We start from the raw sequence: 25610 nt of genomic DNA, 5'->3' as shown, positions 1-25610 counted from the left end.
GTTGATCACCATTTCTTTTGCTGACGGTGATGGGGGAAGACTCTACAATGTCTGGTTCAATGAAAATATTTTTACAAAAAATGAAAAAAATTAACTTCAAATACCTTACCTGTGAAGTCGTGACATGCGACATTTGCCTAGCTTCTTGAAAAGGGTCGTATATTAAGGTACACTATAAATAAACAAGTATGTGGATACCCCTTCAAATTAGTGGATTTGGCTATTTCAGCCAGACCTGTTGCTGACAGGGGTATAGAATCGAACACACAGCCATGAAATCTCCATAGACAAACACTGGCAGTAAAATGGCCTTACTGAAGAGCTCAGTTACTTTTAAAGTGGCACCGTCATAGGATGCCACCTTTCCAATAAGACATCCATTTTTGCACTGCTCGAGCTGCTCTGGTCAACTGTAAGTGCTGTTATTGTTAAGTGGAAAAGTCTAGGAATAACAACGGCTCAGCCGCAAAGTGGTAGGCCACACAAGCTCACAGAAGACCGAAGAGACCACAGAGTGCTAAAGCATGTAAAAATCGTCTTTCCTCGGTTGCAACCCTCACTACGGAGTTCCAAACTGCCTCTGCAAGCAACTTTAGCAAAATAACTGTTTGTTGGAAGCTTCATGAAATGAGTTTCCATAGAAGAGCACCATGTGCAATGCCAAATGTCGGCTGGAGTGGTGTATAGCTTGACGCAATTGGATTCTGGAGCAGTGGGAATGCGTTCTCTGGAGAGGTAAAAAAATCAGTACGAAACGAATTTCGATAAACAATTTGTCAAAGTAACCCGTAATGGCTCTCCTCTGATATAGTGACGTGCAGCATATGCCTAGCTTCTTGAAACAGGTCAAATATGTTGTTAGCTTATACTTAAAATACCTATCCAGGCATTGTAAGGTATGAGGAGGAATGTGCCCCTGATCTGAATAGTCAAAAGACCAAATAGGCTGTGTTTACACAAGCAAACCAATTCTGATATTGTTTTTCACTAACTGGTCATTTGAAAAAGATCTGATGTGATTGGTCAAAATACCAAATAGTGAAAGAGTCAGACCAAAAGCCAGAGTCAGATTATACATTCAGAGGGGAACTGCTGGATTTACTGTAGATCAGCACTCCTACTGACAACATATGAATACAGACCCAGAACATTTAGCAGTTGTATGTTTTTCTAATCAGTTTAACTCTTCTGTTTATCCCTCAGTGCTTGTCATGGTTAAATAATTCACATGTCAGCAAAGGTGTAGTCCCGAGTATGCTTCCCCTGTTGTTTTACATTTTGGGATTTGTGCCTTGTACCAGGTTCATAGACTGCTTATTGGGTAAGGAAACCAATACGTAATTTTGCAATTTGAGTGAACTATCAATATAAAATTTAAAAATTTAAACTTTTGCTAAATAATTTTAGTTTCTATGACTTCATATAAAGAAATGTATACCTGTACCTCACAAATGTTTAGATAAACATGTATAATATCTTAAACTGTCACTTCTATTTCTTTCAGTACTTGATTACTAAATCCAACACTACTATCCACTCTGTTCAAATGGAAAGGTAGCATTTACAGTTGAAGTTGGAAGTTGACATACACCTTAGCCAAATACATTTAATATGTGATTTTGCAATTTTATTGAACTATCCTTTTATGTTCAAATGATTTATATTTTTGCTAGAGAATTTTAGTTTCTATGACTTCATATAAAGAAATGTACACCTGTACCTCAAATGTTTAGATAAAAATGAATAATATTTAAAACTGTGACTTCTATTTCTCTCAGTACTCCATTACTAAATCCAACACTACTATGCACTCTGTTCAACAGGAAAGGTAGCATTTATTTATCTTTGGATAGCACAGTCTAGAATGCTTCTGAAAGCACAAAGCCAGTTTTATCATGGCCAGTGCCAATTATGGCTTCCACCATTTCAAAGTAGTCAACAGGGTTCTACTTCAGACACAGGCAGCTGGTGGCTGCCTTATTTGGGGAGGAAGCGTTCATAGTAATAACTGAAACAGAATGGTATTGGACACATTATTTCCATGTGTCAATTCACTCCATTCCAGCCATTGATGAGTCATCCTCCCCTCACCAGCCTCCTGTTGGTGTAACATTTTTACACTTTATTCATTTAGCAGACCCTCTCATCCAGAGCAACTAGGGTTGCTCAAAGGCATATCAGATTTTTCACCTAGTCATATCAGGGATTCTAACCAACAACCTTTTGGTTACTGGTCCCACGCTCTTAACCGCTAGGCTACCCCAGGAGGAATCATAGAATTCCTTCTCGGTCAGCAGGAGGGATCAGCCAATGCATTATACCAGAGACAGAAGAGAAAGCAAAACACTCTACTCCCAAATGTTTTCTATTTGGGTGGGGCCACTCTGGTGACACTAAGTAGCCTAGAGTCAACTGTTCCCTCTCTCTTGTTAGCATGCCAGAGATTGAGGAACCATGAACTTACAGATAGGAACCTTGACAATTTATTTCAATGGAAAACAGACAGAGTATCTTTTTTAGCCACCATCTTTGATTATATTTCTGAGCAAATTTTCCAGCAGTGTTTAGCTGCTTGGCTTTATACCTGTTTAAACTATACACAATCCTGCACAGTAGGTGGCGGCATGTACCAATAAATTCACGGAAGTAGAAATGGACTACTTTAAAATGGAGGGGGGGCGTCAAACTTTAGGCAGACAGATCTTTTGAAGGAGGAGTATTTCATGCTTTGTCCCTGATGTAAAGTGAAAGTAAATAGGAAAGACAACACATTCACAGGTAGGAACGTTCCTTGTAATGGAATTTCATATTATCAACATAAATTAATACTAAAACAGCATACTTTTTTAGAACTTTATCATGGTATTCTAATAGTTATGCAGTAAATGAGTACATTTCCGAAAAAAATATGTAAAAAAATGTCTTCCTCTGTACTTATGTGTTTTTGTTCGGTGTTATATCTTGTAGTAGTTTTCCTGTCATGGAATATGCAGTTTGGGTTTTCTACAATGCCTGAAAGTGCTAAATTCATTGTCGCAATGCACCGCTTATTGTTGTATGTGGATGAATAGAATTGCTTTCAAGTGAATTTGTTTGGGGCTGAACAGTTCTTAAGTGTATAGATGTATTTATATAAAAAATGTTTACAAGCATTTACCAAGAATGATATTTCCTCATGTTTATAAAAGATGGTGTCATTTCTCAGGAACCTAATTGCTTAATGTTGGTTTGTTCCCATTCTTGATGTGTCACCCTGTACTTTTACAGTATGTTCTTAAACCTGTTCTAGAGATCATCTGATATGGTCTTAGAAACCAACGGCATCAAAGGGACATTTCACCTTAGCTCTGCCATTCTACAGTATATATTCATTACTTTCATAACAACAGTTTGTTTTCTCATAAACCACAAATCCTCACCAAGAGTTGAACAAAATTCTATCATTGATAAGCATCCGTCTGGAAAGCTTTTGCATATACACTACCGGTCAAAAGTTTTAGAACTCCTACTCATTCAAGGGATTTTCTTTATTTTTACTATTTTCTAGATTGTAGACGTTTTGTGAAGGCATCGAAACTATGAAATAACCCATATGGAATCATGTAGTAAGCAGAAAAGTGTTAAACAAATATTTGATATTTGAGATTCTTCAAATTGGCACCATTTGCCATGATGACAGCTTTGCACACTAAACATTCTCTCAACCAGCTTCACCTGGAATGCTTTTCCAACAGTCTTGAAGGAGTTCCTACATATGCTGAGCACTTGTTGGCTGCTTTTCCTTCACTCTGCGGTCCGACTCAGCCCAAACCTTCTCAATTTGGTTGAGGTCGGGGGACTGTTGAGGCCAGGTCATCTGATGCAGCACTCCATCACTCTCCTTCTTGATCAAATAGCCCTTACACAGCCTGGAGGTGTGTTGGGTCATTGTCCTGTTGAAAAACAAATGATAGTCCCACTAAGCCCAAACCAGATGGGATGGCGTATTGCTGCAGAATGCTGTGGAAGCCATGCTGGTTAAGTGTGCCTTGAATTCTAAATAAATCACAGACAGTCTCACCAGGAAAGCACCCACACACCATAACACCACCTCATCCATGCTTTACGGTGGGAAGTACACATGCAGAGATCATCCGTTCAAAACAAATCTATTTATATAGCCCTTCTTACATCAGCTGATATATCAAAGTGCTGTACAGAAACCCAGCCTAAAACCCCAAACAGCAAGCAATACAGGTGTAGAAGCACGGTGGCTAGGAAAAACTCCCTAGAAAGGCCAAAACCTAGGAAGAAACCTAGAGAGGAACCAGGCTATGAGGGGTGGCCAGTCCTCTTCTGGCTGTGCCGGGTGGAGATTATAACAGAACATGGCCAAGATGTTCAAATGTTCATAAATTACCAGCATGGTCAAATAATAATAATCACAGTAGTTGTCGAGGGTGAAACAAGTCAGAACCTCAGTAGTAAATGTCAGTTGGCTTTTCATAGCCGATCATTGTTCACCCACACTGCGTCTCACAAAGACTCAGCAGTTGGAACCAAAAATCTCAAATTTGAACTCCAGACCAAAGGACAAATTTCCACCGATCTAATGTCCATTGCTTGTGTTTCTTGGCCCAAGAAAGTCTCTTATTATTATTGGTATCCTTTAGTAGTGGTTTCTTTGCAGCAACTCGACCATGAAGGCCTGATTCACGCAGTCTCCTCTGAACAGTGGATGTTGAGATGTGTCTGTTACTTGAACTCTGTAAAGAATTTATTTGGGCTGCAATTTCTGAGGCTGGTAAATCTAATGAATGTATCCTCCGCAGCAGAGGTAACTCTGAATTTTCCATTCCTGTGGCAGTCCTCGTGAGAGCCAGTTTCATCATTGTGCTTGATGGTTTTTGCGACTGCACTTGAAGAAACTTTCAAAGTTATTGAAATGTTCTGTACTGTCTAAACTTCATGTCTTAAAGTAATGATGCTGTCATTTCTCTTTGCTTATTTGAGCTGTTCTTGCCATAATATGGACTTGGTATTTTACCAAATGGGGCTATCTTCTGTATACCACCCCTACCTTGTCACAACACAACTGATTGGCTCAAACACATTAAGAAGGAAAGAAATTCCATAGATTAACTTTAACAAGGCATACCTGTTAATTGCCTCATGAAGCTGGTTGAGAGAATGCCAAGAGTGAGCAAAGCTGTCATCACGTCAAAGGGTTGCTATTTGAAGAATCTCAAATGTAAAATATATTTGTTTAACACTTTTTGGTTACTACATGATTCCATATGTGTTATTTCATAGTTTTGATGGCTTCACTGTTACTTTATAATGTAGAAAATAGTCAAAATAAAGAAAAGCCCTTGAACGAGTAGGTGTTTTTGACCGGTAGTGTACTGTATGTGTCAAATATCTTGAGTTCAAACATTGCATTCAAGACAAAACGTCTGATGATAAAGCTGCAATCGGTAAAATAGTGAAAGACTCAACCTGACATACAGACATACCCTCTCAGGACAGCCAGGCAGACATCTCGTGAAGCATATATTTTTTGCAAAAGTATACCAGACTGATGCTTTTCAGGTGATACCACACTGGTCACCTTCGACATCTAGCAATGAATCAGCTGATAGGAACAATGGCTCTCTATCGAACGCAGACAACCATATCTAAAATACACACAAACGTATCGTGTGATTGGTATAATAGAGGCCTTGCAGAACAGGACTGCTTTTACCTTATAAATGTTGTCCACGCAGTCAATATACCAGAGGTGGTCATTCGGTGAGTCCTGTTGGCAAATTATGTGTGAAACATATCTGTGACCTGGAAGTGCCTCAGACACAAATGTTAAGTTGAAATTTCCCTTTAAAGACATTTTTCATCTCACTCATTGACAAACTGATACATTTTTTTGTGAACACAACAACTTTGTAAATGATGGGATATTTGGGGTTTGTGTCAAGATTCACATGGCCTGACAAACAAATGTATCTATTTTCAGATATGGCTTCCTCCCTGAATGAAAGCCAATTCCAGTGCTCCATCTGTCTAGAGTTGTTCACTGACCCAGTTTCCACTCCATGTGGCCACAACTTCTGTAAGAATTGTATCGGGGGGTATTGGGATATCAGTGACCTGTGCCAGTGTCCTTTGTGTAAGGAGACATTTTACAGAAGGCCTGAGCTTCGAATCAACACGTCGTTCAGAGAAGTTGTTGATCATTTTAGGAATATGAGAGTTAATGAAGGGTGCATTGCTGCAACTGGAGAAGTGGCCTGTGACATCTGCTCTGGGAGGAAGCTCAAGGCCCTGAAGTCCTGCCTGGTGTGTCTGACCTCTTACTGTGAGATTCACCTGGAGCCTCATCAGAGAGTGGTGAATCTGAAGAGACACAAGCTGATTGACCCTGTGGAGAACCTGGAGGACAGGATGTGCAAGAAGCATGATAGGCTGCTGGAGCTGTTCTGTAGGAGCGACCAGACATGTGTGTGTCAGTTTTGTGCTGAGACAGACCACAAACATCACCACACTGTGCCACTACAAACAGAATCGCAACTAAAGATGGTACCTTTTCCTAACGACGTTAACATTTTCCTTTTTACACTAAATATACAAACCTCTTTTTTTCTAACCTTTATTTAACTAGGCAAGTCAGTTAAGAACATATTCTTATTTTCAATGATGGCCTAGGAACAGTGGGTTAACTGCCTGTTCAGGGGCAGAACGACACACTTGCCAGCCCGAGAGTTTTGAACTGGCAACCTTCCGGTTGCTAGTCCACCACTCTAACCCACTAGGCTTAGGGGGTAGATCAGCTTTATTATTGCAGATTGTGGGTTCTATCAATGTTAATGTCTGCATCATATCCAATCGCCCATATAGTTCTCATTTTTTAAATATAATTTTCCATCTTTATTACTTTCCCATAACCCAATCACCCCTCCCCTAATTGGAGTAAACTAACGGACAACAATGCTACACTGAACAAAAATATGAACGCAACATCAAAAGTGTTGGTCCCATGCATCATGAGCTGAAATAAAAATAAATAAATAAAATCGCACAATTGTTCCATACGCACAAAAAGCTTATTTCTCTTAAGTTTTGTGCACAAATTTGTTTGCATCGCTGTTAGACAGCATTTCTCCATTGCCAAAATAATCAATCCACGTGACAGGTTTGCCATATCAAGAATATTAAACAGCATGATTGTTACACAGGTGCACCTTGTGCTGGGGACAAAAGACCACTTTAAAATGTGCAGTTTTGTCACATAACACAATGCCACAGTTGTCTCAAGTTGAGGGAGCGTTCAATTGGCAACACGCCAGCCAAGGACCCACATGTCCAGCTTCTTCACCTGCAGGACTGTCTGGTTGGGGGCGGGTACTGAGGAGTGTTTCTGTCTGAAATAAAAACAATTTTTATGGGGAAAAACTCATTATGATTGGTTGGGCCTGACTCCTAAGTGGGTGGGCCTCCAAGGCCCTGCTGCTCCCCTGCTCAGTCATGTGAGATCCATAGATTAAGGCCTAATGAATTAATTTAAATTGACTGATTTCCATATATGAACTGTAACTACAGTTGAAGTCGGAAGTTTACATACATATAGGTTGGAGTCATTAAAACTAACTTTTCAACCACTCCACAAATTTCTTGCTAAACCTCTTAAGAATCAGTGTCCCGCTAACGGGACAATTAAAATAAAACTTCAATTCTTGTTAATCTAACTGCTCTCTCCGATTTACAGTAGCTATTACAGTGAAAACATGCCATGCGATTGTTTGAGGACGGCGCCCCACATCAAAATATTTTTTACACCAGCACAGGTTTTATACATTCACATATAAAGATTAAATATCCACTTACTTTTTGAAAATCTTCAAATTTGTCATCCAAACGGGTCCTAGCTATAACATGTGGTGACGTTTTGTTAGATAAGGATTTGATTTATATCCCAAAAAGTCTGTTTAGTTGGCGACAGCGATTAGAGAAATCCACTCGTTCAATATGGAGAAAAGGGATTCCAAAAATCTACCCTTAAACTTTGTTTCAACAAGTCAAAATATGATGCTATTTACTCCTCAGATACCCTAAAATGTAATCAAACTATAATATTTATTTTGGAAAGAAGCATGTTTTTAGCAGGTGTGTAATTTCTTAATGGAGTGCGTGCGCAAACACGGATTTCCAAGACTGTGTCCTTCTACTAAAAAAACAGTTATTTCTTATTCGTTTTTGATGTTACAAGCCTGAAACCTTGAATTTAGACTGCTGACACCCTATGGGAGCCATAGGAATTGCATCCAGGGAGATAATTTACAATATGACCCTTCTCGTGCATTTCTAAGAGGATGGTCACTCCAAAAGAAAATATACAGTTGGTTTTTCTTTGGATTTTCTCCTACCATATCTATTGTATTATATTATCCTACCATATCTATTGTGTTATATCCTCCTACATTATTTTAACAAGTGTTTTCTTTCCAATGGTACCAATTTTTGCATACCCTGACTTCAGGGCCTGAGCTACAGGCAGTTTACTTTGGGCACGTCATTCAGGCAGAAATGGAGAACGAAGGGGCCTAGCCCTTAACAAACTATAGTTTTGGCAAGTCGGTTAGGACATCTACTTTGTGCATGACACAAGGAATTTTTCCAACAATTGTTTACAGACAGATTACTTCACTGTATCACAATTCCAGTGGGTCAGAAGTTTACAAACTAACTTTAAACAGCTTGGATAAATCCAGAAGATGATGTCATGACTTTAGAAGCTTCTGATAGGCTAATTCACATCATTTGAGTCAATCGAAGGTATACTTGTGGATGTATTTCAAGGCCTACCTTCAAACTCAGTGCATCTTTGCTTGACATCATGGGAAAATCAAAATAAATCAGCCAAGACCACAGAAAAAGAATTGTAGACCTCCACAAGTCTAGTTCATCATTGGGAGCAATTTCCAAATGCCTGAAAATACCACGTTCATCTGTACAAACAATAGTATGCAAGTATAAACACCATGGGACCACGCAGCCGTCATACTGCTCAGGAAAGTAATGTGTTGTCTCCTAGAGATGAATGTACTTTGGTGCAAAAAGTGCAAATCCATCACAGAGCAACAGAGAAAGGACCTTGTAAAGATGGAGGAAACAGCTACAAAAGTATCTTTATCCACAGTAAAACGATTCCTATATCAACATAACCTGAAAGGCCGGTCAGCAAGGAAAATGCCACTGCTCCACAACTGCTACAAAAAAGAGAGACTACGATTTGCAACTGCACATGGGGACAAAGATCGTACTTTTTGGAGAAATGTCCTCTGGTCTGATGAAACAATAATAGAACTGTTTGGCCATATATTTGGAGGAAAAAGGGGGAGGTTTGCAAGCCAAAGAACACCATCCCAACCATGAAGCACAGGGGTGGCAGCATCATGTTGTGGGGGTGCTTTGCTGCACGACGGCCTGGTGCACTTCACAAAAGAGATGGCATCATGAGGTGGGAAGATTATATGGATATATTGAAGCAACATTTCAAGACATTACTCAGGAAGTTAAAGCTAGGTTGTAAATGTTTCTTCCAAATGAACAATGACTTCCATCCTTCCAAAATTGTTGCAAAATTTCTTAAGGACAACAAAGTGAAGGTATTGGAGTGGCCATCACAAAGCCCTGACCTCAATCACATAGAAAATTTGTGGGCAGAACTGAAAAAGCGTGTGCAAGACATTTCACATTCTTAAAATAAAGTGGTGATCCTAACATACCTAAAACAGGGAATTTTTACTAGGATTAAATGTCAGGAGTTGTGAAAAACGGAGTTAAATGTATTTGGCTAAGGTGTATGTCAACTTCCAACTTCAACTCTAAATGCTACCTTTCCATTTGAACAGAGTGCATAGTAGTGTTGGATTTAGTAATCGAGTACTGAAAGAAATAGAAGTGACAGTTTAAGATATTATACATGTTTATCTAAACATTTGTGAGGTACAGGTATACATTTCTTTATATGAAGTCATAGAAACTAAAATTATTTAGCAAAAGTTTAAATTTTTTTAAATTTTATATTGATAGTTCACTCAAATTGCAAAATTACGTATTGGTTTCCTTACCCAATAAGCAGTCTATGAACCTGGTACAAGGCACAAATCCCAAGTCATGGTACCTACATTAGCATGTTTCACACAACATTTTAAACATGGGAAGCATAGTCGGGACTGGCATCATGAGGTGGCACGTGTGTACGTAAACTTTCGACTTCATCTGTCAGTAAAATTTTTGAAATTGTTTCATGTTGCAATTGCATTTTTGTTCAGTGTAATATATACACTGTACATTTTACAATAGTTATCTTTTTCAGTTACCTTCAACCCCTCCCATCCATCTCTGAAAACCATCCAATTAGAACTTCTACTTGCATATATTTTTCAATTGTGCTGAACCTTTCTATTCACTATTCACCCAGCAGTGCTATTTGCAGAGTTGGCTCTATATCAAAATGCCATTTTTCAGCCATTTCTAAACCTGCGACCCAAAACAAGCTACATAGCACTTATGGTTTGGTCAACTAATCCAACAGGTCTGTCTGTTGTTTGATTACCACGGTGACTGCTGTAGCTATCTAGTAGCATTAGTAACTACTTTAGTGTATGTTGAACACATTTCTAGTGGCAAATGTGTTCAATTATAGCCATGGTATAAAAGTGATATTCAATTAGGTATCTATGAGATATCTAGAAAATAATGCAACTTCGTGTAATGTCAGTTCCACTCCGCTAGCATGTCGTGGAACACACCTTACATGTATTTCATTACTTTCCATGGAACGTATAGCCCCTTGTTGATTATCCCTTACATAAGGTTATCTTATCCCAAGAAATTGCCCTACACCAGCTACGTTTTGGGAATAAATGAAAGAGCGTGTAGCCCAGGGGTACTCAACTCTTACCCTACGAGGTCCAGAGCCTGCTGGTTTTCTATTCTACCTGATAATTATTGCATACACCTGGTGTCCCAGCTCTAAATCAATCCCTGATTAGAGTGGAACAATGGGGAAAAAATGCAGTGGAACTGGGTTTGAGGTCCAGCGTTGAGTTTGAAGGATGTAGCCTCGTGTTGTCCACAGGCTCTTATTCGGAGGTCAAAGGCGGATGTGCAGCAGATGATCAAAGACCGGCAGCTGAAGGTGGAGGAGATCAACGCTTCAGTGAAGTTAAGTAGAGTGAGTCCTTAGATTAACAGCCCCCCCAGGATTCAGCAGGGATTTTTTGTGATGCTTGAATTTGCTGCAGCTATTCTGACATTTTGCATGACAATATGCCAAAATGTTTTCCAATTTGACACGAATGCACTGATGAGGAAAAGGTTTGTTGACATGGGGCATGATTGAACCATATGTCGTACATGTGCAGTGATTGGTTGAAATTGGGAGCCATCTTTTTGTACTGTGGTAATAGGTCAGTTTTATGCTACAATATTGCGATGATTTAAAATGTTTGTTGTGGAAATAGCCTTAACATATGCCGGGGATAGTTTTGTCAAAATGCATATCGCAGAATCCAGGAGGGACTGATTCAAGAATTCAGCATTATTTGTTGTTGCAGCGCTGATGCGTTTCCAATCATAAATGTAATAATTTTTCAAGATGTATTATGCTGGACAATTTATCTACATAACTAAACCACATTGGGTATTAGTCTAAATCTACTGTCGATGTCTATGATGTAATCAATGTCAATTCAAAAATCAAATTTTATTTGTCACATACACATGGTTAGCAGATGTTAATGCGAGTGTAGCGAAATGCTTGTGCTTCTAGTTCCGACAATGCAGTGATAATCAACAAGTAATCTAACTAACAATTCCAAAACTACTGTCTTATACACAGTGTAAGGGGATAAGGAATATGTACATAAGGATATATGAATGAGTGATGGTACAGAGCAGCATACAGTAGATGGTATCGAGTACAGTATATACATATGAGATGAGTATGTAGACAAAGTAAACAAAGTGGCATAGTTAAAGTGGCTAGTGACATAAGAATGCAGTCGATGATCTAGAGTACAGTATATACATATGCATATGAGATGAATAATGTAGGGTAAGTAACATTATATAAGGTAGCATTGTTTAAAGTGGCTAGTGATATATTTACATCATTTCCCATTATTAAAGTGGCTGGAGTTGGGTCAGTGTCAATGACAGTGTGTTGGCAGCAGCCACTCAATGTTAGTGGTGGCTGTTTAACAGTCTGATGGCCTTGAGATAGAAGCTGTTTTTCAGTCTCTCGGTCCCAGCTTTGATGCACCTGTACTGACCTCGCCTTCTGGATGATAGCGGGGTGAACAGGCAGTGGTTCGGGTGGTTGATGTCCTTGATGATCTTTATGGCCTTCCTGTAACATCGGGTGGTGTAGGTGTTCTGGAGGGCAGGTAGTTTGCCCCCGGTGATGCGTTGTGCAGACCTCACTACCCTCTGGAGAGCCTTACGGTTGAGGGCGGAGCAGTTGCCGTACCAGGCGGTGATACAGCCCGACAGGATGCTCTCGATTGTGCATCTGTAGAAGTTTGTGAGTGCTTTTGGTGACAAGCAGAATTTCTTCAGCCTCCTGAGGTTGAAGAGGCGCTGCTGCGCCTTCTTCACGATGCTGTCAGTGTGAGTGGACCAATTCAGTTTGTCTGTGATGTGTATGCCGAGGAACTTAAAACTTACTACCCTCTCCACTACTGTTCCATCATGTGGATAGGGGGTGTTCCCTCTGCTGTTTCCTGAAGTCCACAATCATCTCCTTAGTTTTGTTGACGTTGAGTGTGAGGTTATTTTCCTGACACCACACTCCGAGGGCCCTCACCTCCTCCCTGTAGGCCGTCTCGTCGTTGTTGGTAATCAAGCCTACCACTGTTGTGTCGTCCGCAAACTTGATGATTGAGGTGGAGGCGTGCATGGCCACGCAGTCGTGGGTGAACAGGGAGTACAGGAGAGGGCTCAGAACGCACCCTTGTGGGGCCCCCGTGTTGAGGATCAGCGGGGAGGAGATGTTGTTGCCTACCCTCACCACCTGGGGGCGGCCCGTCAGGAAGTCCAGAACCCAGTTGCACAGGGCGGGGTCGAGACCCAGGGTCTCGAGCTTGATGACGAGCTTGGAGGGTACTATGGTGTTGAATGCCGAGCTGTAGTCGATGAACAGCATTCTCACATAGGTATTCCTCTTGTCCAGGTGAGTTAGGGCAGTGTGCAGTGTGGTTGAGATTGCATCGTCTGTGGACCTATTTGGGCGGTAAGCAAATTGGAGTGGGTCTAGGGTGTCAGGTAGGGTGGAGGTGATATGGTCCTTGACTAGTCTCTCAAGCACTTCATGATGACGGAAGTGAGTGCTACGGGGCGGTAGTCGTTTAGCTCAGTTACCTTAGCTTTCTTGGGAACAGGAACAATGGTGGCCCTCTTGAAGCATGTGGGAACAGCAGACTGGTATAGGGATTGATTGAATATGTCCGTAAACACACCGGCCAGCTGGTCTGCGCATGCTCTGAGGGCGCGGCTGGGGATGCCGTCTGGGCCTGCAGCCTTGCGAGGGTTAACACGTTTAAATGTCTTACTCACCTCGGCTGCAGTGAAGGAGAGACCGCATGTTTTCGTTGCAGGCCGTGTCAGTGGCAATGTATTGTCCTCAAAGCGGGCAAAAAGTTATTTAGTCTGCCTGGGAGCAAGACATCCTGGTCCGTGACTGGGCTGGGTTTCTTCTTGTAGTCCGTGATTGACTGTAGACCCTGCCACATGCCTCTTGTGTCTGAGCCATTGAATTGAGATTCCACTTTGTCTCTGTACTGACGCTTAGCTTGTTTAATAGCCTTGCGGAGGGAATAGCTGCATTGTTTATATTCGGACATATTACCAGACACCTTGCCCTGATTAAAAGCAGTGGTTCGCGCTTTCAGTTTCACGCGAATGCTGCCATCAATCCACGGTTTCTGGTTTGGGAATGTTTTTATCGTTGCTATGGGAACGACATCTTCGACGCACGTTCTAATGAACTCGCACACCGAATCAGGGTATTCGTCAATATTTCCATCTGACGCAATACGAAACATGTCCCAGTCCACGTGATGGAAGCAGTCTTGGAGTGTGGAGTCAGCTTGGTCTGACCAGCGTTGGACAGACCTCAGCGTGGGAGCCTCTTGTTTTAGTTTCTGCCTGTAGGCAGGGATCAGCAAAATGGAGTCGTGGTCAGCTTTTCCGAAAGGGGGCGGGGCAGGGCCTTATATGCGTCGCGGAAGTTAGAGTAACAATGATCCAAGGTTTTACCACCCCTGGTTGCGCAATCGATATGCTGGTAAAATTTAGGGAGTCTTGTTTTCAGATTAGCTTTGTTAAAATCCCCAGCTACAATGAATGCAGCCTCCGGATAAATGGTTTCCAGTTTGCAAAGAGTTAAATAAAGTTCGTTCAGAGCCATCGATGTGTCTGCTTGGGGGATATATACGGCTGTGATTATAATCGAGGAGAATTCTCTTGGAAGATAATGCGGTCTACATTTGATTGTGAGGAATTCTAAATCAGGTGAACAGAAGGATTTGAGTTCCTGTATGTTTCCTTCATCACACCATGTCTCGTTAGTCATTGGGCATACGCCCCCGCCACTCTTCTTACCAGAAAGATGTTTGTTTCTGTCGGCGCGATGCGTGGAGAAACCCGTTGGCTGCACCGCGTCGGATAGCGTCTTCCCAGTAAGCCATGTTTCTGTGAAGCAGAGAACGTTGCAGTCTCTGATGTCCCTCTGGAATGCTACCCTTGCTCGGATTTCGTCAACCTTGTTGTCAAGAGACTGGACATTGGCAAGAAGAATGCTGGGGAGTGGTGCGCGATGTGCCCTTTTTCGGAGTCTGACCAGAACACCGCCTCGTTTCCCTCTTTTTCGGAGTCGTTTCCTTGGGTCGCTGCATGCGATCCATTCCGTTGTCCTGTTTGTAAGGCAGAACACCGGATCTGCGTCGCGGAAAACATATTCTTGGTCGTACTGATGGTGAGTTGGCGCTGATCTTATATTCAGTAGTTCTTCTCGACTGTATGTAATGAAACCTAAGATGACCTGGGGTACTAATGTAAGAAATAACACGTAAAAAAACAAAAAACTGCATAGTTTCCTAGGAACAATGCAGAGAGTGAAATAGAGGACAGTGTTGAAGTCTTCACTGCACTGATGCGATCTATTGAGTCAAGCCAGGCTGAACTCATAGAGGTGATTGAGGAGAAGCTGAAATCAGCAGAAAGGCAGGCAGAAGGGCTCATCAATGACCTGGAGCAGGAAATCACTGAGCTACAGAGGAGAAGTACTGAGCTGGAGCAGCTTTCACACACTGAGGACCATCTCAACCTTCTACAGGTTAGTGGAAGTACTTAAAAAAAATGTAAACTCATCTTGTTCATTCCTTATGCTGGAAACCTGAAAGAAAAAGCTATGTATTTCAGGCCTGTGAGATGTTTTGACAGTAACATTTTACCTTCCTTTTAACAGAGCTTTTACAAGCAAACTACCCTTCCAAAATATAAAAGCTGGACTAATGTTGCTGTTTATCAAGTCATCTTCTTGGGCTGTGTTCGAAATACAGTCCTTCAAGTGAAAGACTCCACCGAAGACCAAATAAGAAAGCTGTCAGCTATTGGTACGTTTGAATCACAGGGTATTTAAATGTTACAGGGTTTTTAAATGTTTTGCCTTAAAACACAGGTGTCAAACTAATTACACAGAGGGCAGAGTGTCTGCGGGTTTTCACTCCTCTGTTGTAGTTGATAGAAGTAAGGTCACTGATTTAGTAAGGAACTCTCCTCACCTGATTTCTAGGTCTTAATTGAAAGGAAAAAACTAAAACCGTCAGACACTAGGCCGTCCATGGATTGCGTTGGACACCCCTGGCTTAAAATACACTTTTTCTGTATTTTGTTCATTAGTCCACTGTTAATACAATCCAAAAAATGGTGCCTGTCAGTAGTCAAGTTTAAGTGTTCATAACATGCCAGTCATAAATCTGTGATATACATGTTCTCTTGGTTTAACAACAAATAAGGATAGTCAGGACATTAAAACTTCCCTCTCATTGTAACAGTTAACTGCTAATTGGGCTTGTTTTTCCACAGAACTGAAAGAGATGCAGAAATATGCAGGTACAGAACATAATTTAAGAAATGTAATTTCAGTGCAGAGAATAGCATGTGATGTTTCACTTTTCTACATTAATGTAGTGGACGTGACGATGGACCCCAACACTGCAGGCCCATGGCTTATCCTCTCTAATGATGGAAAACAAGTGAGAAAATCGCCAAGGAAATTGAAAGTCCCAGGTAATCCTGAGAGATTCACTGAGGATGTCTGTGTCCTGGCCAAACAAGGGTACAACGATGGGAAACATTATTGGGAAGTTGGGTTACAGGAGAAATCAAACTGGGTTATAGGAGTAGCTTGCGAGACAGTGCCTAGGAAGGAATTGATTTCAGCTGAGCCTGAGAAAGGGTTATGGACTCTGTGTCACAGGGATGGCAAGGAATATCTGGCGTTCACAAAAATTCCACGCCTTATTTTACCTTTTCCCCGACCCCAGAAAGTCGGTGTCTTCCTGGATTATAAGGAAGGGCAAGTGTCATTCTTTGATGTTGATGCAAAGTCTCACCTATTCACTTACACAGGGTGCAAATTCTCAGAGAAAATCTTTCCCATATTTGATCCTTGTCTTACTGCAGAAAGAAATGAAGACCTTCCTCTTATGATTACTATGGTGCAGGTAAATTAGTGACAGTACACTCCATGCATAGTGTAGCTCCAGCTACAATGTACTGTATATGCTTCAACCGTAGATAAATTAGATGGGCACGGTCAAATGTTCCCATCTTTCACTCTCATTTGGAATAGAGGCATCTACGCAATGGGGGACACAGGACGTGGACTCATTTCAACTATAGTTTACTTTGGAGGTCTGAAACTTTTATATTTATTGTAATACATTTTGCAAATATCTTGATTATATTTACCTTCCTTATTGTGACAAAATGAAATGTAATCCTAATTATTCTAATATCCATTTTTGAAATGTACGGTTTATCAAATGGAAATACTGTATTTCAAATCAAACGTTATTTGCCACATGCACCGAATACAAAAGATGTAGACTTTACCATGAAATGCTGACTTACACGCCCTTAACCAACAGTGCAGTTCAAGAAGAATAAACTTTTTATTTTAGCCTACTTGGTAAATATTAACACAAAAAGAATAACGATTTTTATTTGTATCGGTGTGCATAGTATCTACTGTTGAAATCGGAAGTTTACATACACTTAGGTCGGAGTCATTAAAACTCATTTTTGAACCACTCCACACAAATGTCTTGTTAACAAACTATAGTTTTGGCAAGTTGGTTAGGACTTCTACTTTGTGTATGACAAGTAATTTTTCCATCAATTGTTTACAGACCGATTATTTCACTGTATCACAATTCCAGTGGGTCAGACGTTTACATAAACTAAGTTGACAAGCTTGGAAAATTCCAGAAAATTATGTCATGGCTTTAGAAGCTTCTGATAGGTTAATTGACATCATTTGAGTCAATTGGAGCTGTACCTGTGGATGTATTTCAAGGCCTACCTTCAAACTCAGTGCCTCTTTGCTCGACATCATGGGAAAATCAAAAGAAATCAGCCACGACCTCAGGAAAAAAAACTGTAGACCCCCACAAGTCTGGTTCATCCTTGGGAGCAATTTCCAAATGCCTGAAGGTACCACGTTCATCTGTACAAACAATAGTACGCAAGTATAAACACCATGGGACCACGCAGCTGTCATACCGCTCAGGAAGGAGACGCGTTCTGTCTCCTAGAGATGAACGTACTTTGGTGCGAAAAGTGCAAATCAATCCCAGAAAAACAGCAAAGGATCTTGTGAAGATGCTGGAGGAAACAGGTACAAAAATATCTATATCCACATTAAAACGAGTCCTATATCAACATAACCTGAAAGGCCGGTCAGCAAGGAAGAAACAACTGCTCCAAAAAAGCCAGACTATGTTTTCCAACTGCACATGGGGACAAAGATCGTATTTTTTTGGAGACATTTCCTCTCGTCTGATGAAACAAAAATAGAACTGTTTGGCAATGATGAAAATTTGTGGGCAGATCTGAAAAAGTGTGTGCGAGCAAGGAGGCCTACTAACCTGACTCAGTTACACCAGCTGTTAGGAGGCATGGGCCAAAATTCACCCAATTTATTGTGGGAAGCTTGTGGAAGGCTACCCGAAACGTTTGACCCAAGTTAAACAATTTAAAGGCAATGCTACCAAATACTAATTGAGTGTATGTAAACTTCTGACCCACTGGGAATGCGATGAAAGAAATAAAAGCTATAATAAATAATTTTCTACTTTTATTCTGACATTTCACATTCTTAAAATTAAGTGGTGATCCTAACTGACATAAGACAGGAAACGTTTACTAGGATTAAATGTCAGGAATTGTATAAAACGTAAAATGAGTTTAAATCCGTTAACTTTAAACTAGTTTAAATGTGTTTGGCTAAGGTGTATGTTAACTTCCGACTTCAACTGTATGTGTTATTTTTTTAATACATTTGCAACAATGTCTAAACCTGTTTTCACATTGTCATAATGCGGTGTTTTGTGTAGGTTGAGGATTTATATTTTATTTCATCCATTTTTAGAATAAGTCTAATGTAACAAATTGTGGAAAAAGTCAAAGGGTCTGAATATTTTCTTAGGTAATCCGCAAATGCAAGCATGGATAGAACTCAAGTATTTACAAATATTTGCAATAGGCTTATTCTAATAATTCTCATGTGCCAATGTATCTATACATCCATGCTTTGGTGAAACTTGAACTCCGGTAGATCTGAAATTCTTGAAAGTCAGGACAATTATTTTCCTGCAAAGAAACATTTTTACTAGTTGATAAATTACGTGCCCCGCAGACGTTAATTATTTGGCAATCATAATTTATCGAAAAGCACAATTACCATCATAAATTTGTTGCAATAAATAAAGTTCGACAACAAATCCACCAATCACGTTTCAGGCGATCTTTAGAACGTTTTTCTTATAAATGCTGTTTCCATTATACCTGTGGCAAGGACTTTTTTTGCGACTTTGCTTTTGTCAAATAAACCTGGGTAACCTGCCTAGTGACATTGCCACTTTGTCAGCTAAGATGGATAAGTGTGTTTTTCCAACAAAGTAAATAGGTACCCTAGTGAAATTCTTGTAAATTATATGGTATGAATGCATCTATATTTCAATATTAAGCCACTTTTGTCCATAGCTACGGGAAGTAGTGGTGCAGAGAGCATCCCCTGATGAATCAAAATTAATACAAGAAATATACAAAAATAAAAAATCCCCCATAATAGTGCATTCGGTCTTTATTAGAACGGAGACAAATATACATATTTGTCAGCAGAGAGAAAAATACCCCCCTCACCCCAAAACATCTTCCCGTGGCCATACTGTTGCCAATCTCTCAGCTTAGATGAATATGTGTGTTTATCTAACACAAAGTAAATATATGCACTAGTGTGTGACATTAGCTCAAATTTACTGGAAGATAAATCCTCTACAGGATCGGTGGGTCCCACGTGGGATGGTTGAACTAACGTATGCTAATGCGATTAGCATGAGGTTGTAAGTAACAAGAACATTTCCTAGGACATAGACATATGATATTGGAAGAAAATCTTATTCATGTTAATTCTTGTTAATCTAACTTGCTAATCTAACTGCACTGTTCAATTTACAGTACCTATTACAGTGAAAGAATACCATGCTATTGTTTGAGGAGAGTGCACAGTTATAAACTTAGTTATTAACCTTTTATGACTAGGGGGCAGTATTTTCATTTTTGGGGAAAAAAACTTTCCCGTAGTAAACAGGATATTTTGTCAGGACAAGATGCTAGAATATGCATATAATTGACAGTTTAGCATAGAAAACACTAACGTTTCCAAAACTGTAATAAATATTGTCTGTGAGTATAACAGAACTGATGTTGCAGGCGAAAGCCTGAGAAAAATCCAATCCGGAAGTGCCTCATGTTTTGAAAGCGCTGCGTTCCAATGCATCCCTATTGAGCAGTGAATGGGCTATCAACCAGATTACTCTTTCTCCGTATTCCCGAAGGTGTCTACAGCATTGTGACGTAGTTTTAAGCATTTATGTTGAAGAATACCCGTAGGCGGCTACATTGCGCAAGTGGTCACCTGATGGCTCCCAGGGTGACTCTCGCGTAAAATACAGAGGTAGCCATTACTCCAATCGGTCCTACTGAAAAACTAATTGTCCCGATGGATATATTATCGAATAGATATTTGAAAAACACCTCGAGGATTGATTATAAACAATGTTTGCCATGTTTCTGTCGATACTATGGAGCTAATTTGGAATATTTTCTGCCGTTTTCGTGACTGCAATTTCTGGGCGATTTCTCAGCCAAACGTGAAGAACAAACGGAGCCATTTCGCCTACAAAAAGAATATTTTTGGAAAAAAGGAACATTTGCTATCTAACTGGGAGTCTCGTGAGTGAAAACATCCAAAGCTCATCAAAGGTAAACGATTTAATTTGATTGCTTTTCTGATTTCCGTGACCAAGTTACCTGCTGCTAGCTGGACAATATGCTATGCTAGGCTATCGATAAACTTACACAAATGCTTGTCTAGCTTTGGCTGTAAAGCATATTTTGAAAATCTGAGATGACAGGGTGATCAACAAAAGGCTAAGCTGTGTCTCAATATATCTGTGACTTTCATGAATAGGAATATTTTCTAGGAATATTTATGTCGGTTGCGTTATGCTAACTAGTGTCAGATGATGACAACGGTCCCGTTCATGGGATGGGGTGTCACTAGAGGTTAATAAGCCAATTAGGCACATTTGGGCAGTCTTAAATCAACGTTTTGAACTGAAATGCAATGGTTCATTGGATCAGTCTAAAAGGTTGCACATACACTGCCATCTAGTGTCAAATCTAAATTGCGCCTGGGCTTGAATAATACATTATGGCCTTTATTTTTTACAAAGTCGATACAAAAAAAGCACATGTTTTTTTCTTTGTATAATCTTTTACCAGATCTAATGCGTTATATTCTCCTACATTCATTTCATATTTCCAAAAACTTAACTGTTTCCTTTCAAATGATATCAAGAATTTGCATATCCTTGCTTCAGGTCCAGAGCTACAGGCAGTTTGATTTGAGTATGTAATTTTAGGCGAAAATTGGGGGGGAAAGGGGCGGATCCTGGGTAACCTTATGCAAATTTAGTCCAGGCCTCCCAAAGTGGCGAAGCGGTCTACGGCACTGCATCGCAGTACTAGCTGCGTCACTACAGATCCTGGTTCGATACCGGGCTGTGTTGCTGCCAGCCGCGACCCGGAGACCCATGAGGTGGCACAAAATTGGTCCAGAGCGTCCTGTGGTGGGCAACAGGAGCACATGCACGCTGACACGGTCGCCAGGTGTACGGTGTTTCCTCCGACACATTGGTGCTGCTGGCTTCCGGGTTAAGCAAGCATTGTGTCAAGAAGCAGTGCGGCTTGGCAGGGTCGTGTTTCGGAGGACGCACGGCTCTTGACCTTTTCCTCTCCCGAGTCCGAATGGGAGTCGCAACGATGGGAAAAGACTAACTATCAATTGGATATCACAAAATTGGGGAGAAAGATGTAAAAAAACAAAAAATTCATTACCCAGCCATTTTAACTGAGAAAACATTTAGCAATTCAAGAGAATACGCCATTTAATTAGGAGTGGGATGTAATAAATTGTCAGACTCAGAACGTGACATCAAAACCAGTCCAATAATGTTATTAAACAGTAACACATACCAGTGTTTTAAAGTAGAAATAAAGAACAATCATTAGGAATCCTTAAATCCCCAATTACCATGTGAAGTTTCACAACCTTGAATTTTTTTTTTTAAAGGTGTAAGTATTTAACCAGTTCAATAAAATGTATGAATGTCAGAATTAACATAGTGAACAGTAACTCATTAACCTTTTATTTTATTGTGTGTGTGTGTGTGTGTGTGTGAAAGCTGGGGGTGTTTCTTCAGTTTGAAGTTTATTGAAGTGTCATGACTGTCCTGATCAGGTCAGGCTACAGGAGACCACAACCCTACAAATTAACTCTCATCCCCAACAGAGGAGGAGTAATCTAGGGTCTGAAGATGTGGGGGGTTTATGACCCATCACGCCCATGGTAAATCTTAGGCCACAGACAACATTCCTTTGTCCTCTCACTATGGAGAACCAGCCTCAGAACATTAAACATGCAATAAAGGGACTTTGGAACAATGGTTTCTGTCAGCCACAATGGTGGTCATGACGATAGATGGAATATGGAAATGTATGCCATTTTTGTTTTGTTATTAAAAGGTTAATAGATGATGTTATTACGAAAACATTGTAACGGTAAGAGAGTTTTCCTAGGATATTCTTGATGTTTATACATTGTACGTTGTGTGGAAAATGTCCAAATCAAAGAGAATGTTTTGGTATAGATGAAATGTGAAGTTAGTTGTCTAAAATTGGATTTGAGTACAATCTAGACCTTGCCTCTTAACTTGGTACGCCCAGAGAATTGCCCGAAAGGTGGTTACGCCCACTTCTGACCCGAGGGTATAAGACCTGTGAGTTAGAATGAACAGATCAGACTAAGTGACCAGAGCTGCAGCCGAGGTCAAAAAAGTAAACGAACCCAAAAAGACAAAAATCTTTTTCTACCCATGCTACTGATGAGTAGCTGTTTCTAAGCGGTTGAATTCAAGCCGGACCACCTAGCCTCCACTCTCCATCAAATCGTGGTATCTACACGGTTTCATTCCTACGCTGTGAGCTTTGAGCTACAGAGCTGTCTGTCCTCAGTAGACCCCTATCAGAGCAAGGGCGAGGAATCAGACCACTAAACCAAAAGGACACTGACATCGTGAGGACAACCAGAGAGTTGCGCAGGAGAAGTGCGTTGCGCAGGAGAAGTGCGTCATTGAGAAGCCTAAACGACCCACGCGGAGCTTCACATCTGAGACCTCCAACACATAATTACATCATTATATTCTGACCCATAAGAGCGGCAGTTTGGGGCAAGGCTAGGGTTAAAATAAGCATAGCTGACAAATGCACCCAAATGTATATTTCTCTCATGTACTTCCTCTTTCTCTCTCTTAACTCCCCATTTTGGGTGACACGCACCATAGTGCACCAAAGTTCTGATCAATAGCCTAGACTGTGTTTTTGTGTATATTTTAACATAATTTTAGCTTTCTAGTTAATAAATAATCAACTAAGATTGGTGTGGCACGAACTCATTGGTGGGACCCAGGTCCGTACCTATTCCCTGATTATTGTCACGCCCTGGCCATAGAGGCTTGACTAGGGTGGGCATTCTGTTCTTTTTTCTATGTTTTTGTATTTCTTTGTTTTTGGCCGGGTATGGTTCTCAATCAGGGACAGCTGTCTATCGTTGTCTCTGATTGAGAACCATACTTAGGTAGCTTCTCCCCAGGGTTTTTGTGGGTAGTTGTTTTCTGTTTTGTGTCTGCACCAGACAGAACTGTTTCGTTCATTCTCTTTGTTGTTCAGTGTCCAGTTCTAAATAAAAGTATGAACACGTACCATGCTGCGCTTTGGTCTTCTTCCACCAACAGCTGTTATATTTATGCGATGTTCAGAATGAGATTGTAGAGGAAACTGATTAATTAGCGACTGTTGTAAAATCGATATTCTGATAGAGTTAATTTGGAAAATAGAAACTCAATAAAACACATTTTCCCATTGTGCCCCAGGTTAATGAGTTAATTGCTTGATTAATTTAATCACGGAATTAGAAACCTTTAATCATTCGATGAGCAACAGTTGTCACATTAACTAATACAACGTCACGACAGAAGTCTGGTGTGATGGTTGACAGGGAAACTCAGAGATCATGCTGGCTTTCCAGTATGTTTCTGCTTTTACTTTCAGCAAGACCACAGCAGAGAAGTCACCATCATGCCGAAAGGTAGCATGATTCTGATTTTATGACATGCGAGAGCAGGATACTCTCCCACTGCACCAGAACTATGGCAGTGTCATTTCCGGGAAGTGCATGTTCAGTCCAGTATCAAACGACAGCTCCACCAGCTGATCCGCTTCATTGCTTGGCAACGTGATGCTTCACATCTCCACTCGAAAGGGGTCCCGTATCCAGTTGTCTTGTCTACCGTTCTACTCCGGGAAGTAGTCAAAACTTTCCCTGCAGCTTGACAAGATGCTGTTTAATGTTTTTTTTTCCCTGTGTGTCGCAGTGCGCTTTGTTGATCAGATTCTGAATGTCAAAATCAGCATGTCAATCCTCCTGTTAGAAACATGATTTGCCCAAACAGCAAGCGTCATCTTGAAGGCATCCACTTTGTCCCTCTGTTCAAATATACTGCTCAAAACAATAAAGGGAACACTTAAATAACAATGTAACTCCAAGTCAATCACACTTCTGTGAAATCAAACTGTCCACTTAGGAAGCAACACTGATTGACAATACATTTCACATGCTGTTGTGCAAATGGAATAGACAACAGGTGGAAATTATAGGCAATTAGCAAGACACCCCCAATAAAGGAGTGGTTCTGCAGGTGGTGACCAGAGACCACTTCTCAGTTCCTATGCTACCTGGCTGATGTTTTGGTCACTTTTGAATGCTGGCGGTGCTTTCACTCTAGTGGTAGCATGAGACGAGTTCACAACCCACACAAGTGGCTCAGGTAGTGCAGCTCATCCAGGATGGAACATCAATGCGAGCTGTGGCAAGAAGGTTTGCTGTGTCTGTCAGCGTAGTGTCCAGAGCATGGAGGTGCTACCAAGAGACAGGCCAGTACATCAGGAGACGTGGAGGAGGCCGTAGGAGGGCAACAACCCAGCAGCAGGACCGCTACCTCCGCCTTTGTGCAAGGAGGAGCAGGAGGAGCACTGCCAGAGCCCTGCAAAATTACATCCAGCGGGCCACAAATGTGCATGTGTCTGCTCAAACGGTCAGAAACAGACTCCATGAGGGTGGTATGAGGGCCCGACATCCACAGGTGGAGGTTGTGCTTACAGCCCAACAACGTGCAGGACGTTTGGCATTTGCCAGAGAACACCAAGATTGGAAAATTTGCCACTGGCACCCTGTGCTCTTCATAGATGAAAGCAGGTTCACACTGAGCACATGTGACAGACGTGCCAGTCTGGAGACGCCGTGGAGAACGTTCTGCTGCCTGCAACATCCTCCAGCATGACCAGTTTGGCAGTGGGTCAGTCATGGTGTGGGGTGGCATTTCTTTGGGGAGCCGCACAGCCCTCCATGTGCTCGCCAGAGGTAGCCTGACTGCCATTAGGTACCGAGATGAGATCCTCAGACCCCTTGTGAGACCATATGCTGGTGCGGTTGTCCCTGGGTTTCTCCTAATGCAAGACAATGCTAGACCTCATGTGGCTGGAGTGTGTCAGCAGTTCCTGCAAGAGGAAGGCAGTGATGCTATGGACTGGCCCGCCCGTTCCCCAGACCTAAATCCAATTGAGCACATCTTCGACATCATGTCTCATTCCATCCACCAAAG

At 41.1% G+C, this 25610-nt stretch overlaps 1 protein-coding gene across 1 annotated transcript; it reads left to right on the top strand.

Moving 5' to 3' along the window:
* The first annotated feature begins 5872 nt into the window (after positions 1 to 5872).
* Positions 5873 to 23651, top strand: LOC115137915 (E3 ubiquitin-protein ligase TRIM41-like). The gene is made up of 6 exons (XM_029674213.2): positions 5873 to 6555; positions 11120 to 11215; positions 15134 to 15376; positions 15509 to 15656; positions 16129 to 16155; positions 16234 to 23651. Exons 1-6 carry the CDS (start codon positions 5926 to 5928, stop codon positions 16776 to 16778), a joined length of 1689 nt encoding a protein of 562 aa, XP_029530073.2. The 5' UTR covers positions 5873 to 5925; the 3' UTR covers positions 16779 to 23651.
* Positions 23652 to 25610: the final 1959 nt, after the last annotated feature.

This window comes from Oncorhynchus nerka, linkage group LG12, assembly GCF_034236695.1.
Source record: "Oncorhynchus nerka isolate Pitt River linkage group LG12, Oner_Uvic_2.0, whole genome shotgun sequence".
NCBI classification, from domain to species: domain Eukaryota; kingdom Metazoa; phylum Chordata; class Actinopteri; order Salmoniformes; family Salmonidae; genus Oncorhynchus; species Oncorhynchus nerka.
The sequence above is the reverse complement of the archived record's forward strand: the minus strand, read 5'-3'. Positions and strand labels throughout refer to the sequence as shown.

Excerpts from the sequence above, each read along its gene's own strand:
- LOC115137915 (XM_029674213.2), top strand. The coding sequence starts at position 5,926 with ATGATGGGATATTTGGGGTTTGTGTCAAGATTCACATGGCCTGACAAA. Across the intron at positions 15,657-16,128 it reads AAGAAAGCTGTCAGCTATTG|AACTGAAAGAGATGCAGAAA; the intron begins GTACGTTTGAAT and ends GTTTTTCCACAG. Across the intron at positions 16,156-16,233 it reads AGAGATGCAGAAATATGCAG|TGGACGTGACGATGGACCCC; the intron begins GTACAGAACATA and ends ACATTAATGTAG.